Source organism: Natrix helvetica, assembly GCF_964273705.1.
Source record: "Natrix helvetica genome assembly, chromosome: Z".
Classification (NCBI taxonomy): domain Eukaryota; kingdom Metazoa; phylum Chordata; class Lepidosauria; order Squamata; family Natricidae; genus Natrix; species Natrix helvetica.
In genome coordinates this window covers 131451437-131470708 of record NC_138554.1, presented here as the reverse complement: position 1 = coordinate 131470708, position 19272 = coordinate 131451437, and the positions used below count along the sequence as shown (strand labels likewise).

The 19272-nt window shown below is 42.4% G+C and overlaps 1 protein-coding gene across 6 annotated transcripts in view; it reads left to right on the top strand.

Moving 5' to 3' along the window:
* Window positions 1-508: 508 nt before the first annotated feature.
* RBM33 (RNA binding motif protein 33) overlaps window positions 509-19272 on the top strand; it is a 127124-nt gene continuing 108360 nt past the window's right edge. For all 6 annotated transcript variants that reach the window (XM_081932658.1, XM_081932659.1, XM_081932655.1 and 3 more), the window contains exons 1-2: window positions 509-777; window positions 10012-10087. In XM_081932658.1, coding sequence (XP_081788784.1) covers window positions 747-777; window positions 10012-10087 — 107 coding nt within the window. In that variant the 5' untranslated portion in view covers window positions 509-746. The remainder of the gene's footprint in view (window positions 778-10011; window positions 10088-19272) is intronic.

Below are 19272 nucleotides of genomic sequence, written 5' to 3'. Positions count from 1 at the left end.
AGATAGAACATAGTTTTGTCTACGAGATAGAGCAGCCTTTTGTGGCTGATAAAAAACTTTTCTTTATCATTCAATGTGTGTGTAGGTCTTTTGTTCAGAAACCTATGAGCCTTTTCCAGCCGAAGAACCACTTATCCTTCCTTTCCCCATTAGAGAAAGAGCAAGCGGAGACAGAGCTCCAAAATATTTTCCCTCCGCTTCATTGGCAGAAAAACAAAACAAAACCCTCCTCCAACAGTCCACGCATGCGCCACATTTATTGGCTCTTAAACGCCGGCTTTTTTCGGCTGCCAGATCTCCTGACGCGCATGCGCCTCTCAGTCCAGTTTTTGGTTTTTTAAAATCCATAAAATAAAGTCACTTGATCATAAAGTCAAGGGCAAGAGAGGCCCGCTTTCCTCCGCTTAGGCTGAAGGCGTGGCTTCCCCTCAGAGCCCGCCCTCTTCCCACCTCCTCCTTTTTGCCTCTAATGCGGCAGATTGGCCCAGCTGGCGGAGTCCACCATCTTCCGCTCCGCTACGGAACAGGCGGTCTTCCAATATCCCAGACTGCAACGCGGTGCTCCTTAGCGGCGCTCTTCGCTCGTCTCCTCTGCGTTTCCCCTCAGCAGCCGGCCGCCATGTTGTTCTAGTTTTTTACGCTCCGCGGCGGGTGGATCGGCGCTTGGGCGAAGGGAGCTCCCGGCGTCGGGAGAAGAGAGGAAGGTTGCGGGCTTCTCGCGCCGCGACCTGGCGAGATCCGACGCCATGGCGGCCACCTTGGGAGGAGCGGGAGCAGGTGCGGTAACCCTTTCTCGTCCTCCGGGGGGGGGAAGGGGAGGCAAGCAGGGAGGGCTTGCGGCTGATCCTCGGGGAAAGCCTCAGGGCCCCCAGGCGGGACGCTCCAGGGAGAGTGAGGAGAAGCAGCAGCTGATCTGGCGGGTTGCAGCTGGGAGAGGTGTTTGCGCCGCCTGCGGACGGTGTTTACCAGCGACGAAGCCCGGCTGGGCAAGGCAGGCACGTCAGGCTTGTCTGAGGGGCGTCTGGTGGGAGGAAGCGGGGAAGAAGAAGAAGAAGGGGGTTCCTAGAAGTGGGCCCGATAATGGGGATCGTTTCTAGCTCAGGGGTTGGCATGAGGGGGTCCTTGGTGCTCCCTGAGCTTGGATGTTTTCTTGTATTCATTACACAGATGAGGTAACCTCCATCAGTGCTAGGAAGGGCTTTCTAGGGAATGGGAAGGAAAAGGTGGGGTCCCCCGTTTGGTGGCAGTTCTTTTAAGGGCTTAGGATTGCAAGGGGTGTGGGTGGGGCGATGTTTAATGTTGTTGTTAGTTGTGAAGTCGTGTCTGATCCACCCCATGGAGAATGTTCCTCCAGGCCTTCCTGTCCTCTACCATCCTCTGGTGTCTATTTAGGTTCACACCTACTGCTTTAGTGACTCCATCCAGCCACCTCATTCTCTGTTGTCCCTTCTTATTCTGCCCTTCAGCTTTCCCAGTATTACAAGTTAGATAGATAGTGACAACCTGAGAGCAAGTCAGGAACCCTGACAGGTAGGTAGGTACTAGGTAAATAGATAGGGATGGATGGATACATTGCAACATTTGTTTGTAAATATATTTCAGGTTTCTGTTTCCCCTACTGTCAAGTATAATTTTATTTAGAGTTGTTAGTTCCAAAGTCATGTCTGACCCATCATGGACAATGTTCCTCCAGGCCTTCCTGTCCTCTACCATCCTCTGGAGTCCAAGCATTACAAGATAGATAGATAGTGGCAACTTGAGAGAAGGTCTGGAACCCTGACAGGTAGGTGCTAGGTAGGTAGGTAGGTAGGTAGATAGATAAATATGGATGGATAGATAGGGATGGATGGATGGATGGGTACCTTGCAACATTTGTTTGCAAATACATTTCAGGTTCCTATTTTCCCTACTATCAAGTATAATTTTATTTAGAGTTGTTGTTATTTACAAAGTTGTGTCCGGCCCATTGTGATCCCATGGACAACGTTCCTCCAGGCCTTCCTCTCTCCTACCATCCCCTGGAGTCCATTTAAGCTCACACCGACTGCTTCGGTGACTCCATCCAACCACCTCATTCTCTGTCGCCCCTTCTTCTTTTGCCCTCAATCTTTCCCAGCATGAGGCTCTTCTCCAGTGAGTCCTTCCTTCTCATTAGGTGGCCAAAGTATTTGAGTTTCCACTTCAGGGTCTGGCCTTCTAAAGAGCAGTCGGGGTTGATCTCCTCTAGGATTGACCGGTTTGATCACCTTGCAGTCCAAGGGACTCATTGGAGTCTTCTCCAGCACCAGAGTTCAAAGGCCTCCATTCTTTTGCGCTCAGCCTTTCTTATGGTCCAACTTTCACAGCCATCCATTGCAACTGGGAAAACCATAGCCATAGGAGAGATCTTAAGGGGTTATAAAAGCAAGATAGAGGCATAGGACTTTGGGGTTAGAATGAAGTGCTTAGGGAGGGAGTGTTATTGTGGCCCATTTTTTAAAAAAATGCACATTTCCTTCCATTTGAACTCATTCTTTTGTGGGATTTGCTGTCTTCCCAATCATTCTTATTCTTTTATTAGATGCATATAGATATGATGGTTGACACCAGTGTATTCCATTGCTGCCAAGGGCCTTGATTAGTAAAGGAGTGTAAATCATGAATCTGGTCTTATTGCAGAAGTCATTTCAATCCTGAATGACATGAACATCTTATATTTTGAAAAAAGAAATAGGAGTTTAACACTGTGTTTATTGCTTGCTTTTAAAATACTCACATTCAGCCCATTCCTACTTTTTATGTTTGCCCTGTCTCAGTCTTTGCTTGGGTTCTGGATATGTTTCTTATGTGACTGTATCCTTACCATGTGTCTTAACTAGTTAATGTCATGAATAAAAAAGCTTATTATATATTAAGTTTGAATTTATCATATGCTTTCGTGGATGTTTCTCTTCTCCCTAGTTTCGTAAGAATTTCTTTGTTATGTTTGGTCCCATACCCTGCAATTTAGTGTTTTTGTAAAGTTACCAAAGTTTAAATAACTTGCTAGTTGTATGATTTCATTACTTACAGTATATATAAAAATTCCAAACTTTTGTGTTGTAATAAAAGTGAAAAAGAAATTCAATTAAACATTTTGTATCGACAGGTAGTCCTCAACTTACAACAGGTCATTTAGCGACCGTTCAAAGTTACAACAGCTCTGAAAATAATGACTTATGACCATTTTTCACATTTAGCATCCTCATGATCATGTGAATTACATTCAGATGCTTGACAGCTGATTCACATTTATGACAATTGCAGTGTCCTAGAGTCATGTGATTCTCTTTTGCGACCTGAAAAGCAAAGTGAATGGAAGAGCCATATTCACTTAACAACCGTGTTATTAATTTAAGAACTGCAGTGATTCACTTAACAAATGTGAGAAAAGTCATAAAATGGGGCAAAACTCACTTAACAAATTTCTCATTTAGCAACTTCAATTTTGGGCTCAATTGTAAGTTGAGGACTACCTGTATTTACAAGCAAAACTGATCATGTGGGAAGAGCCACAAGATAGAGTGGCTGAAGTCTTTGACCTGAATCTCAGTTCAAATTTGTTGCAAAGTTTGTTTACTCATCTTGGATTGCCTCTATATCTGTTTGCATACTCTTCTTTTCCGTGAATTGTTGATAATAAAGTACATAGGGTAGGGGTATGTTGTAGGTCTGAGCATATATAGAATCAATGCAATTCCTGTAAATTGAATAAAAACGAAACACTTCTTTGTGAAACATGGTGTCTTGCAGAGAAAATATGCTTTCACTACAAAGCTTTGTTTGTTTACTTTTTGCTACTTATTGACATTATAGTCTAAAGTCACAGTATTGTTTTACGTGGATTTCTGAATCCAAATTGCTAGGCTGTTTTCTTTGCTTAACATCCCAGTTAAACATTTGAGGATTTTGGAGTGGCAAGAGTAGATTTATTTTGGGGGAAAAACTTCCCCCCATACCTTTATACCTCATCTCCACAAACATTCATGCAATTAGTTTTTGTTTCTCATTATGAATAAAAAGAAGAAAGATGATTGGTTCTGAAGAGAGCCTATAGCAAAGATTTTTATTCAAGGTTTTATTGTAGTTATAACTTAGTTACGTCCCAATACAATATATGCAGGTTGTTAATTGTCAGCTGCCACTTTATGCTTGCTTGTGCTTCGCTGACCTGAGGTGACACCCTGCCATGAATTATGGAGAAGGGGGACCAAGGGAGCATGCGCGGAAAATGAAAAAGGTGCTGTAGTGTCTTGAGAAACTGCTTCAAGGTCGCCAAGCTGGAAGAAGGAGGGAGCAGCATAGCAGAACTTGAACTGTTAGGAAAACAGCTTGCAAGATTTTAATTGGTTACCTTGGGGTGGGAAATGAAAGATGAGGGGGAAGGAAGGAAAAGTATAGGGCAATAAGGTAGGGATTTTGGCATGCAAATCTCAGTTCTGGCTTTGCATCACCTGAAATACACTTGAACTCTAGTAAAAACATACCTTTTTCAGCAAATGGTCAAGGATTGTTTTCTACTTAGAAGTTAAAGTTTGTGTCAGGTTTGACATTACCAGTATAAATTAGAAACAAATTTAATAACATTAAATTTCATATTAAAAAGTCACAATATTTTAAAAAGTCTATAAACAACTACACTACCTAGAGTGACATTTTAGTAGCCAAGACTTAAGGAAGGCAGATATCAGAATAGATGTCATAGGTGCTATAATATGTAAACACAGCTAGGCTGCTTGGACTGTTGAGTTTTACATTTTCCTTTTTAGGGTTTAAAATATAATTACTGCCTATAATTACTCTATAAGTGGAGAGTGCCTCCACTTATAGAATGGAATATTTTGTTGTCCAAGAATGATTAGACACACAAGGAATTTGTTTAGGTACAGAAGCTCTCAGTGTACATGTACTACAACAATAGTAGTAATAATAATAATGATACTAATTATCATTGGAGGAGATAATAGAGAAGATGAGAAGGATACTAATAATACAGCCATATAACATAGGGAAATATAGTTAGGCATTAGACAATACTTATGTTCACAATATTCTAAATAGAAAAGATACCTATACAGTAGACATACAAAAAACTACTTTTGTAAGAATATTGGTATCATATTGAGTGCTCTTGCAGTTATGTATTGTACAAGGAAGAAAGGGAACACATACTTAGAAATACTTCTCTGAAAAGAGATCTATATATTTTTAGATGGCTGTTCTGAGCTGGTGATTTTGTGAATTCTGGATGTGCCTATAAAATTGAGAAAATCAACTGGCAGATATGCTTGCTACTGATGGAAAAGCCTAGGGAAGGTTTTTAATTCACATGCCAAGACTTTAAAGTATAATTCTGCCATGTAATTGTTAAAATATTGCTTGAACTTGAAAGACCTGTCTTCTAGTAGTCTAAACCATTTCCTGATTAATTAATCCTAATTCTCAATTGATATAAGATGCTTTGGTATAAGATACAATACTGTATAGCAGGTTATCTATAGTAGTAAGGTAAGAGAAGATATTGGAAAATCAGTATTCTGTCTGCAAATATTTATTTCAAGTTTCTTGTAATTTGAATTGTTCTTGTCACAGGTGACTTGGCTAGTTTTATTTCTTCTGTGCATTTGTATGTCCATACTTGAGCCTTAAAAATGCAAATACAAAGTATGATGAAAAATCTTTTACAGAACTGTTCCAGTGTATAGGTGAAACATGAAGAATTAGAATATCGTGCAAAAGTTCATTTATTTCAGTAATGCAACTTAATAGGTGAAACTAATATATGAGATAGACTCTTTACATCTAAAGCAAGGTAGTTCAAGCCGTGATTTGTCATAATTGTGATGATTATGGTTTACAGCTCATGAAAACCTCAAATCCATGATCTCAGAAAATTAGAATACTACATGCAATCAATAAAACAAGGATTGTACATAGAACAATATCGGAGCACTGAAAAGTATAAGCATGCATATGTACTCAGTACTTGGTTTGGGCCCCTTTTGCAGCAATTACTGCCTCAATGCTGCGTGGCATGGAAGCTATCAGCCTGTGGCACTATTGAGGTGTTATGGAAGACCAGGATGCTTCAATAGCGGCCTTCAGCTCTTCTGCATTGTTCGGTCTCATGTCTCTCATCTTTATCTTGGCAATGCCCCATAGATTCTCTATGGGGTTCAGGTCAGGCGAGTTTGCTGGCCAATCAAGTACAGCAATTCCATGGTCATTGAACCAGGTTTTGGTGCTTTTGGCAGTATGGGCAGGTGCCAATCCTGCTGGAAATGAAGTCAGCATCCCCATAAAGCTAGTCTACAGGAAGGAAGCATGAAGCGCTCCAAAATCTCCCAGTAGATGGCTGCGTTGACCCTGGACTTAATGAAGCACAGTGGACCAACACCAGCAGATGACATGGCTCCCCAAATCAACATTGACTGTGGAAACTTCACACTGAACTTCAAGCATCTTGCAGTGTGTGCCTCTCCATTCTTCCTTCATACTCTGGGTCCTTGGTTTCCAAATGAGATGCAAAAGTTGCTCTCCTCAGAAAAGAGGACTTTGGACCACTGAGCAACAGACCAGGTCTGTTTTTCTTTAGCCCAGGTAAGACGCTTCTGACGTTGTTTGTTGTTCAGGAGTGCTTGACAAGAGGAATACGACATTTGAAGCCCATGTCCAGGATCCGTCTGTGTGTGGTGGCTCTTGATGCACTGACTCCAGCCTCAATCCACTCCTTGTGAAAGTCCCCAACACTTTTGAATGGCCTTTTCCTGACAATCCTCTCCAGGCTGCGGTCATCTCTGCTGCTCATGCACCTTTTTCTTCCACACATTTCCCTTCCACATAACTTTCTATTAATGTGCTTTGATACAGCACTTTGGGAACGTCCAATTTCTTTTGCAATTGCCTTTTGAGGCTTTCCCTCCTTATGGAGGGTGTCAGTGATGGTTTTCTGCACAACTATCAGGTCAGCAGTCTTTCCCATGATTGTGATTCCTACTGAACTAGACTGAGAGACCGTTTAAAGGCTCAGGAACCCTTTGCAGGTGTTATGGCTTAATTAGCTGATTAGAGTGAGACACTTTGAGCCTAGAATATTGCACCTTTTCACAATATTCTAATTTTCTGAGATTGTTGATTTGGGGTTTTCATGAGCTGTAAGCCATAATCATCACAATTATGACAAATCACGGCTTGAACTATCTTGCTTTGCAGGTAATGAGTCTATCTCATATATTAGTTTCACCTTTTAAGTTGCATTACTGAAATAAATGAACCTTTGCACGATAGTCTAATTTTTTGAGTTTCACCTGTATATTAGTGGAAAATATTGTGAATGCAGGAGATACTTATATCAGGTATCAGAGCTATATTATCAGGTATCCTCTCCCCTTCAAACAAATTGTGCCATTTAAATTATTTTCTTCAACTAAACAGCTGTTGGACTTCCAATATACTGAGTTTGAATATTTGGTAATGTACTAAATTGCATCTTAGAGAACTTTTATTAAGTAGAATACAAGAAATGAGTTTGTTTGGTTTGTTTAGTTTGCAATACTATTTGCATATGATTTAGCTATTTAAAGTAGCCATCTATGTCTGAGAGGTTCAGAAGTAAAATTTGAGGATGAATTAATATCTTTGGTTTATGGTCTTCAGCAACTAATACTTATGACAATATTGTGTTCAAAATTGAAGATGATATATTACCTTCAGGTTTAATAGCCATTAGTAGTTTTATTCTCCATGAATTTGCCCAGCCTGTTTTACATGTTTGTGGTCCCAATTTAAGGAAGTACATTCTGCAGTTAAACGCAAAACTTCCTTTTGCCTGTTGACAATGCGACACATTCAGTTTCTTTCAGAATTTTAGAGATTTTAACATAACAGAGAGCAGAACTCTTCATTCTATACATTTTCTTTTATTAAATTATGAGAATTGTAGTTCAACATGTGTGGAGGACATCAGGTTAAAAAAACCCTAATGTTATATTTCTCTACCTTCTTTTTTTTTTTTTGAAAGTATGGAAAAGAAAGATTGTTAAGAGTCTTCATGAATCCTTAAATCTATTGGTTAAGTACATATTCCAATGTTATAGAAGACATTGCATAAATTCCATGTGCATAAAATGAGTAATACAAGAAGTGACCTGAACTGTGTGTAACTTAGTTTTCTGTAAACACGTTTATTTCACATAATTTGTATGCCACTCATTTCATTACATTTTGGGCAGCCTACAGCAGTAAGTCATAATTACCAGACAATATAGGTAATAATTCTTATTACCTTTCCTTGAAGGCCCAAAGTATTCACCTTTTAAGTTGCATTCTCCTGCTTTTGGAATCCAATAAAGGAAGAAGCTGTTCTAATTTGCGAGAGTGGGAGAGAGAGTGACAAAGCATTTCAAAAGAAACTTTTTTTGTGCTGCCTTCACCTAGAATCTTGGTGGGGAGAGTTAGTTTCATTAATCATCAGCATCCTCACTTCAACAGAATCCACAGACCAGAAAAAATTGTACTTCAGGAACAGTCCTGAAGATCCCAAGCCATAAAGGACTTCATAAGCAATGACCAGCATGTAGAGTTGTACTCAGAAATGTAGTGATACCTAGTGCGCCTTCTGCAAGATGGGGAACATTTTGTTATTCTGACATTTGCCCCATCAATAGCCGGTCTGCTGCCTTTTGAATCAGTTGGAATTTCTGAGTAGATTTCATAGGAACTAATTCATTAATTGTAATATATTGAGAATATGAGTGATAGCAGAAGATCTCCCATGGCTCCACTAGCTCTGCAGTTGGAGTCATGCGTCCAGGAAAAAAACTACTCAGATCTAATAGCATAGTGGCCCCCAGCCTTTTGGGTACCAGGGTCCAGTTCCTTGGAGAAATATTTTTCTTACACCCGAGGGAGTGTGGTTTTGTGTGCTGCCTGTATCCTACAGATGGGGCTTCCCTTGTTTCTGTGGCACAGTTTTTGGCATGCTGAGGCCAAGTGCTGATCAATGGCCCAGAGGTTGGTGACCCCTGTTTTAGCAGTTCCTTCCAAGAGATTGTAACTGCATCTCTATCTTGGCCTAAAGATGGATTTATCTTGAATTCATGTGGCTTCTGAATAAACAAAGTATATCTTGCTGTGATTTAATTTCGTTGTATATATAGGATTGTAGTATAAAAGAGATTTTTGAACGATAATTAGGCAAATAATACTTGTTGAAACTTTTTAGTGAAATCATGTAGTTCAGGCCTGTCAAACTGGCAGCCCATGAGTCAGATACGGCCTGTGCAAGCCACGCCCACCCTGGCTCTGCAAAGGCAAAAAAATCCTGATACATCTCGATACGGCCTATGCGATCAGGTTTGACACACCTGATCTATGGTAATATATGTACTGAAAAATACTCTGTTGTGAATGACTGTTGATGCTACATAATGAATCCAGAGTTGCCAATAGATAACTATAATTTTAAAAAGGAATTCCTACCTGAGGAATAAGCAGCCTAGAATTTTTTGGACTGCAGTTCATATAATTTTTAATAATTGGCTATATGGGATGGATTTGTAGTCAGATTATCCAGATGAATCAAATTATTTATCTTCCCCTGAAGAGTCAGATCTGGTATAGAGTTACAGATAGTCAAAGCCTTGTAAGAATCACCTTGAATTTTTCAACTTTTTGTTTATGTTGCACATGCCAATCTATAGCATTCGCTGTTCATTTCTATTAGCGCAACTTTCTTACAAGAGCAGGGATGTATTTATGATGATGCCCAGCAGTACTTCTTAAAAATGATTAAAAGCAATTTTAAAGTTGTTCACCTGCAAGGACAGTGCATAAAGCCAGCATTGCTTATTTTATTATTAAATTTGTATGCTGCCTTAACTCTCCTATAGGGTGACTCTAGCATGATTCTTCAAAATAATGCAAGTACTGCTGTCTGAGAATCCAATCATTTGTTTCATACTGTTAAAATTATCAAATATCTTTTGTTTATAGAGGATGACTTTGATTGTCATAAACCTGGTGCAGAAAGATCTTGGAGAAGGAGAACTGGAGATGATGATTGGGATAGGTAAGTCTCTTTTTCTTTCATGCAGAGATGTTTTCTACTATATGTCATTTGTTTATCTCTTTTACAGTGTTAATTTACAGGATCTAGAAAACATTCAAATACAGACATTAATGCGTTTGTTTATCTGCCATATGCATAACTGTCGCTCAGTTGTAGAGATATGCATGCCAGCTATTAAGAGCAGGCAGTGGGCGAGGGCCACTTTCTTTAATGAGACTGGCATTTTGCTGTGGAATACATGGGGTGGGGGGTGGGGGTAGAATTCATGGACCTAACAAAAACGAGCAATTGATTACATTTTTTCCTATCTTTCTAAATATGTGCCTATTTATACCTAATTGTATATAACTGTTCATACTTGTAGTTGTACTCCTTTATATAATGTGTGTTCACTAGCACCAATGAATAATATACATATTTAAGTTAACAACAAACAGGATAAAAAAGACTGATATATAAACTGGGAGCAGTTGGTCTGCTTGCCAGTTCCAGAATGGAATATGCCCATTAGGATCCCAAGTCAGTTGGCAGATGTTTTCAGGCCCTTTTGGAAAGTCAAGAATTTGGGGGGGGGGGATTTCACCTTGTGAGGCATGATATTCCAGAAGCGGTAGCTGCAGCAGAAGAGGCTCTTCTGTTAATTAACATTTCATGGTGTATTAAAATCTGTAGTTAATGGAATTTAATTTAGTGGAGACACCATCAAAGCTGACACCAATCAGAGCATTGAAAAACTTTTAAAAGTATTGCAAGATCAGAAGAAGTAAAGAGACGAGGCCTATAGAATTGCCAAGAATTGGACATGACCGAATGGATAACATCTTCAATTTATTGGACAAATTGGATGCAGTAGACAAAATTTGAAGTTTTGATGAAGTTGATTTAACATATTTTGCTGATGTTCTGGGAAGGTTTGGAAAAGATCGCTGGGATGGGTAAGCCTATGTGACAAAATGTAGAAGATCAGGGGCTCAATGAGAAGGGGCTGATTGCATACTTTGAATCTATTTCCGTGTAGTTGTTGGGCTTTTATAGTAACTGGGCCAGGCTGAAGAAAGCAGATTAATATCTTTGGCAATGGGTGGTTGTAGGGAAGCAGCACTGTGGGAACATATTATTCTTGCTGCAGCAAGTGGTGGAATTGGAAATAATGATATTAAAATAAAGGGACACTTATACGTACACAAAAAGAAATTTTCAGATTTAACAGGCCTTTAGATTTGCTAAACACCTCTTCCCCCATTAAAATCAACATTTTATTATACTATGTTCAGCAATGTTTACTTTTGCAACTGATTTTCAGCTGGTATGTATGTATGTATGTATGTATGTATGTATGTATGTATGTATGTACGTATGTATGTATATGTATATACATCCACTGGGGTCAAATAATTCTATTGAGAAATTCCATAACTTAAACTTACCATATTTTTCGCCCTATAAAACGCACTTTTTTACTCCAAAAAAGAGGGTGAAAATCTAGGTGCGTCTTATAGGCGGAATGTAGCCACCTGGGCAGTGGTGGGTTTCTGCTGGTTGGTCAATGAACCCGGAAGCCCCGCCCCTGTCACTCACTCGCAAGTCCTTGGCGTTTTTTTGCATTGGGGCTTGCTGCAAGAGAGAGGGAGCAAAGACCTTTTCCGGATTGGTGGTGGTAGAGGTGCAGGCCCATATTCACTAAAGCAAGTCCGGGGAAGTCCTTTGCGCCAGCTGGAAAAGGTCTTCACTCCCCCCACCCCTTGCAGCATGCCCCGATGCAAAAAATGGCGAGATCTCTTCTCAGAAATGTCTTCTCGGGCTGGCGGGATCTCTCTCCAGATCTTGCGGCTTTTTCAGGGTTTTCTTTTTAAAAAACACCTGTCCGAACTATCTTGAAAACCTGTGATGTTGCTTTGGGAGGGGGCAGGCGGCAGCATTTGCCCCTGCCACCCTCCCTGGGCACCTGCAGCCTTGGAGCCTGCAGCTTTAAAACAAGCTTTTGCACAGCTGCCAGTCTTTCCCCTCCGAAGCAACCTCGCAGGTTTTCAAGATCGTCTGCAGAGGCGTTTTTAAAAAAGAAAACGGTCTTTTTTTGGGGGGGGGAACGGGTTGTGCATGGAGGAGCTGGCGGTCAGTGCGCCCTGAAGCAACGCCAGCCAGCATGTCCCTTAAGGGCAAGGGCAGCAGCGCTGCGCCCACCTCTGCCCTGCCCACTTCTCAGCAACGCGCCCCCACCTCCTCCTCCTCAGCAGGCAGGCCGGGCAGGGGCGTGGGCATGGCTCAGGAGGGAGCAGCCAACGGGGGGGGGGGCCCTCTGGCCAGCCGGCGGCTGGCGCGAACTCCTCTCCTGTTCCTTCTTCTGTGGGGGTGCTACCTTGGTTTGACAGCCACCTCGTTTCCAATTGGGGGGTGGGGGAGAAATCCTCTGCATGGATCCCCCCAATTGGAAGGAGGAGGCTCCATCCGCGGGGGGAGAGATCCCCCTCACATTCCTCGTCTTCCTGGATGGGCTCCAGATCAGTGAAGCCTCCTCCTTTTTAACCAGGCGATCTCTGTCTGTCTGCCCCTCTCTCCGTCCCAACTGGAGAACAACCTTTTCTGTCCCCTTACTAGCCCATCCGGGAAGATGAGGAACACGAGGGGGATCCCTCCCCCCGCGGATGTGCTCCGAACCAGCGGAGCCTCGTCCTTCTTTTTAAGCAGGCAGCTATCAGAGAGAAGAAGGCAGGGCGGCTTGTGCAGCCGAAGATCGCCTGCTTAAAGATCACCTGCTTAAAAAGAAGGAGGAGGCTTCTTTTTAAGCAGGCGATCTTTAAGCAGGCGATCTTCTGCTGCACAAGCCGCGCTGCCTTCTTTCTGATAGCTGCCTGCTTAAAAAGAAGGACGAGGCTCCACTGGTTCGGAGCCCATCTGCGGGAGGGGAGGGATCCCCCTCGCGTTCCTCATCTTCCCGGATGGGCTGGTAAGGGGACAGAAAAGGTTGTTCTCCAGTTGGGATGGAGAGAGGGGCAGACAGACACAGACACACACACACACACAGAGACACACACACACACACACAGAGAGTGTGAGTGATTGCGTGAGTGACAGACAGACACACACACATGTACACACAGAGTGACAGACAGAGAGGAAGGGAGGAGAGAGAAACAGACAGAGAGAGAGAGGGAGGGAGGGAGATTGAGAGACAGACAGACACACACATACAGAGTGACAGATGGAGGAGGGAGGAGAGAGAGAGACAGAGATACAGAGACAGACACACAGACACACAGAAAGAATGACAGAGAGAGACAGAGGGGGGGAGGGAGAGAGAGACAAAGAGTACACAGAGAGAGAGAGAGACAGACAGAGAGACACACACACAGAGAAACAGAAAGAGAGAGAAAGAGAAAGAAAGGCAGAAAAAATGAAAAAAGAAAAGAAAGTGGGAGAGAGAGATGAAAGAAAGAAACAAACAAAGAAAACTTATGACCACAATTGAGCCCAAAATTGAGTGGCGATTGAGCCCAAAAACCTTTTTTTTCTAGATTTTCCTCCTTTAAAATTGGGTGCGTCTTATATTCCGGAGCGTCTTATAGGGCGAAAAATACGGTAGTTAGGAATTCATCTCTTAACTTTGTTACATTCTTCCTTATATTCAAATCTGCATTTGTCATTGCTATTCATGTAGTGATGGAAGGGATGAACAATACTCTTTTCTACACACACACACACACACACACACACACACACGTGTGTGTGTGTGTGAATAAAATGAGGTACCGTATTTTTTGGACTATAAGACACTCCAGACTATAAGATGTGCCTAGCTTTTTGTGACGAAAAGAAGAAAAAAAATCTACCTCTGCCTCCCAGCAATTTGCCTCCTTGCAGCAAACAGTCTGGTCAGTTTCAGCAAGCCTGATTTAGCACATGAAGCTGATTGGCACTTGGATATGCTTCCTGGAATATCACTGATCAGCTGTTCCAGGCTGCAGGGATCATTTTTGGCCTCTTCACGTCCCATTTTTTGCCTCTGCATGCCTCATTTTCAGCTTCCGCATGTCCTGTTTTCAGCCTGTTCCAGGTGGTGGGGATTACCTATCACCTATCCTCATAGCTTGGAATGGGGCCGAAAACGGAATGCGTGGAGGCCAAAAATGGGGCACACGGCGATGGCTGCAATGGGAGGTGACGATCCCACAGCCTGGAACAGCTGATCGGCAGTATTCAGATCCAATCGCCAATCAGCTGCTCATGCTAAATCAGGCTGTGCTGAAGCTGTTCTTGCTGTTTGCTGCAAGGAGGCAAATTTCTGGGAGCAGAGGCCGAAGGGTGGGGACCGGTGGATGGGCCGGGCTTTGGCAACATTTGCTTTATAAGAAGCACAGACATTTCCACTCACTTTTTAGGGTGGGGAGAAGTGCATCTTATAGACCAAAAAATACAGTACTTTAAACTTTGTAAGCTTTTTTCATATACTAAAGATTCAAGCAGAAAGAAGCATTGATTCTTCCACCTCAGTGTTATCTTTAAATGAGATTACTCTACATTTTAGACTAATATGTATAATACGCCTCTTAATGTAACATTTAAAGCATATTTTCTGTCACTTACCCTGCTTTGGTTTTATGCTTGTTTGTGAAATCAGAAACCGAGGACAATGTTTTAAAGCATCCTTCCCCAAAATATGATATTCTGAAGATGTTTTGGGTATGTAGTTCCAAGAAGTGTTGATAGGGAGTGAGAAATCCAATCCTTGGCCACTCTCCTATGGCATACCACAGGACTCAGTACTCTTTCTACTCCCGTTCAATATCTACAAAAAACTACTGGGTGAAATCATCCATAACAATGGGTTGAAATATCAAAATGCTGATGGTACGCAGCTTCACATGTCCTAAGTGATGCTATGCTCTCATAGGGCCTGGAGGCATTAGGGGCCTGGAAGGGGACAACAGACTATAACTGAACTCTGGCAAGACAGAGTGGTTTTGGGTGCATGATAGCAGATCAAGATCCAGTTTTTGACATCTTTAGTTTTGGATGATGTTGCACTGCCCTGTTCGGACTCGCTTTGCAACTTGGGAGACTTGCAACTTTTTCTCGAAGATCAGGTAGCAATCATGTCTAGGAGAGCCATAGTTCAGCTTCAGTTAGGGCACCAGCTTTAGCCTTTCCTAGATCAGGACTCTTGTCAAGTATAAGAAATAAGGAGTCCAGGCAGTACAAATGAGTGTAGGTTTATTGTGTGCCAGTGCTCTCTAAAAGAATCTGTACTAATGGTCAAAGCAAATTGGCAGTAGATAGGAGTCTGTGGCAGGGGTGTCAAAGGCCCACGGGATGCTTAGACCTGGCCAATGGGTCTACCCTGGAAACAGCGAAGGACACGTTCACAGTGCATCTGCCAGAGAAAATGGAGTTTGGGAGGGCCATGCGCAGCCCCCCCCCCCCCGGTGTCATTTTTGTTGGCAGAGGGCTGCGGGAGGCCGTCGCAGCCGAAAATGGAGCTTGGGGGGCTGCACACAGTCCCCCTGAGCTCCGTTTTCTCTGGCAGAGGGCTGCAAGGGGCTGTTGAGGAAGAAAATGGACGTTGAGCTGACCACCCCCATCCAGGCCATGCTCCCCCGGCCCCTTGAAGTCAAACACAACCCTGATGTGGCCATCAATGAAATTGGGTTTGACGCATCTGGTCTATGGATTTCCAGGTGGGCTGATTTTAGATTTCTTGTGGGTGAGAAGGAAGACTGGTGATACAATTTGACTTTTCCCTCGAGCTCAGCCTGGTCGTTTATTGGGTCTCTGCACTCTTATCATTCTTGTTTGAATTACTGCAATGTGCTTTACCTGGGACCACCCTTGAAATGCCTTTGGAAGTTTCAACTGGTACAAGGTGTGGCATGAGAAGCAATCTTTGGGCCCACAGAATGACCCATGTTACACCACTGCTTCACGAGCTGCTACCCTATTTCCTCGAAAATAAGACCTAGCTGGAAAATAAGTCCTAACATGATTTTTTAGAATGCTTGTAATGCAAGCTCTATCCTCCAAATAAGCCCCAATTAATATTGTCAGCCAGATGGATGCATTTAGTACCGTATTTCCCCGAAAATAAGACCTAACCAGAAAATAAGGCCTAATGCATCTTTTGGAGCAAAAATTAACATAAAGCCCTGTCTTATTTTCGGGGAAACCTGGTAGTTTGCTTCCGGGTGCATTTCAAGATTTTGGCTGTAGCCTTTAAAACCCTGCATGGCATGGGTTCAGACTTCTTAATGAACTATATCATGCTGCCCAGACAAGCCCACCCTACTCGTGCTGGCAGAGGAGGCCTGCTGAGGATCCCGTGGTCAAGGAACTCACAAGTATGGGATCCAACTGTAGTACTGACCCTCTGGAACATCCTGCCCCCCCCCCCCCCCCCCCGCAGGGAGAGATTCGCCTCTACCTTGCTGTCCTTTTGCAAGGGCCTGAGGACCTGGCTCTGCTGGTTGGCCTGGGGACCAAATGGTAAAGTGCATCAGTGAAGGTGGCTGCTGAACTATGGACCCCACCTGCTCCACCTCCCACTCATCTTTTCAATTTTGTATTATTGTGCTTCCATTGTTTCCATTTATTATTCCTTTAATATTGTTATTTTTACATTTTTAATCACTTCCTATTTTATTGTTGTAAGTATCGTATTTTTCGGAGTACAAGACGCACCAAGGTGTTGAAGAGGTGAATTATAAAAAAAAAGTTTTTGCACTCTGCAGACCTCCCAAACCCTCTGCATGCCTCATTTTTTGTAAAAAACGGGGCAAGCAGAGAGTTTAAGAGGCCTGCAAAGTGCTCCTGGGGGCTGGGGAGGGACAAAAATGAGCAAAACGGGCCCGTTATTTGCAAAAACTGGCCTGTTTTTTTGAAAAAAAAGGAGCGGCATGCATATGCCTTGGGAGGTTTGTAGAGTGCTCCTGGGGGCTGGGGAGGGGCAAAAATGGGCAAAACCCCCAGCCCGTTTCCACTTGTTTTTGCCCTCCCCAGTCCCCAAGAGCACTTTGCAGGCCTCCCTAACCCTCTGCACATGCATTTTTGCAAAGGGGGAGGGGTTTTGGGAGGCCAAAAATGCTGTATTCAGTGTATAAGACTTTTGGGGGGGGGGAAAGGTGCGTCTTATAGTCCGAAAAATCGGGTAACTTAGTATAGCCCCATGGCCAGATGGGTGGCAAATTTAACAAATGAAATTAAGTATAATAAATATGTATGTCTGTATAAGTGCAACCGTTATAACCATTCATTTAGCGACAGTTCAGAGTTACCACCCCACTTAAAAAAGTTTTTCACACTTATGACCGTTGCAGCATCCCTGGGGTCATGTGATCAAAATTTGCATGTTTGCAATTGGTTCATATTTGTGACGGTTGCAGTGTGTCGGGGTCATGTGATCCCATTTTGCAACCTTCTGACATGCAAAGTCAATGGGGAAGCCAGATACACTTAACAACTGTAGTGATTCACTTAGCAAATGTGGTAAGAAAGGTCGTAAAATGGGGCAAAACTCAACAAATGTCTTGTTTAGTAATATAAATTTTGGCTCAGTTGTGACAATAAATCAGGGACTACCTTTATCATTAAACATGGTTGAAATTCTGAGGATTGTAATTCTTATACATTGGATGGCATCAAGTTGCCCTAATGAATTAATTTAGGCCTCATCTAAGGGTACTGATTGCTCTCTTGGGACTCGATAGTAAGGAGCAATAGAACTTGATGCCAATCATTTTGTAGACTATACTCTGCAATTCTGTTTTATTCTGCTGCCAATGGTTTTATTGAGCTGTTGAACAGCAAGGAGAGAGGCATATCCCTTTACTTAAGAGTACACTTACTACTGTCCCATATCTGACTTTTTATCACTCCCTGGGCACCTTCACTGACCAAGTAGGACAAAGATGTAATCCATGGGTGGCCAAGTTAATATCACAGAGGACCATAGATCCCAAATAAGTCATCCCAGTTTGATTTATTTGTGCTGCTCATTTCAAAGCAGTGATTCGGGGCAGGATATGAATTGCAACAACAGTTCTTCGGTGGTCCAAATGTCCAAGGTTAAGATAGTGATTCCAATCTGTATAAAAAATAAATTTAATTCACAAGAGCTCATGGTCAGCCAAATGCCTGGGAGAACAGCCGGGTCCTCAGAGAATTGCAAAGGTTAAATTATTCATGGTAGCCCAGCTAAGAATCTTCCAGTTATCAGTTTTATAAGGAACTGAGTAGCTGTAAACAATGCTGCTGTGTGGTTTTCCATGGATGAAATAAAAGCAGAGAAGTAAGGCTTGTTTTACTTCTCTTAGCATCACAGCGTAGGCTGAACATTGAGGCCGTGCCTGTGTTTAGTCACATTCATTCTTCATCTTATACCAAGTTTGTGTTAGAAGTCTCTTCTGCCATATTCCAGTGGCTGCTCCACCCCCAGTCTCAACAGTGATTTTTCAAGCTCTGATCTGAAGAAGCTTCTTGGATGAGAAGCAAAATGTCTTCAAAAGAAAAAAAACCCAGAAAGTCCAGTTGCCTTTGGGGCAACCGTGACCTGGATTGACTCAGAATCTCCATAGGCATCCACCCCAGTCATGTGATTGCATTTCAGGCACTGGAAAACCGGCCTGTATTTATGGCCATTTGAAGTGTCCTGCAGTCATCTCATTATCCGTCTGTCTGTCTGTCTATCATTAAAATATGGCTTTTACTTCCAGTTTTTGGCAAGAATATTCCACAGGGAACAATAAGTTCACTTAACTGTGGTGTTTGTTTATTTATTGGTGCAAAAAAACATAAACCTGTGGTGTTTGTTTAACTATGTGCAACAACTCCATAAAATTGTTATGACCATCACAACTTAGAACTGTAATGAGCATACCCCATTACAGTCATAAATTGAGGACACTCTGTAGGCCTTTCTCTATATGGAGGTCCATGTTACTTGTTAATTCTGTGATAATCAGTGAGTAAACATGGCAAGGGAAATGTCCTGCACTCAGATCATGTGTCAGGCCTGCAGCCATATTTTTTATGGCTCTTAGGGGTGCCACACTTTTCTATTATTCCACTATGCATTTTCTATTGTGGGAAAATGGGAGGGGGGATTTATGGAGTTAGATAATATGTAGCCATAACAAAATTATTTCTAGAGATTCAAGGTCATTCTTTGTCTCTGCACCTGACTGGACCTGGATGGGTGG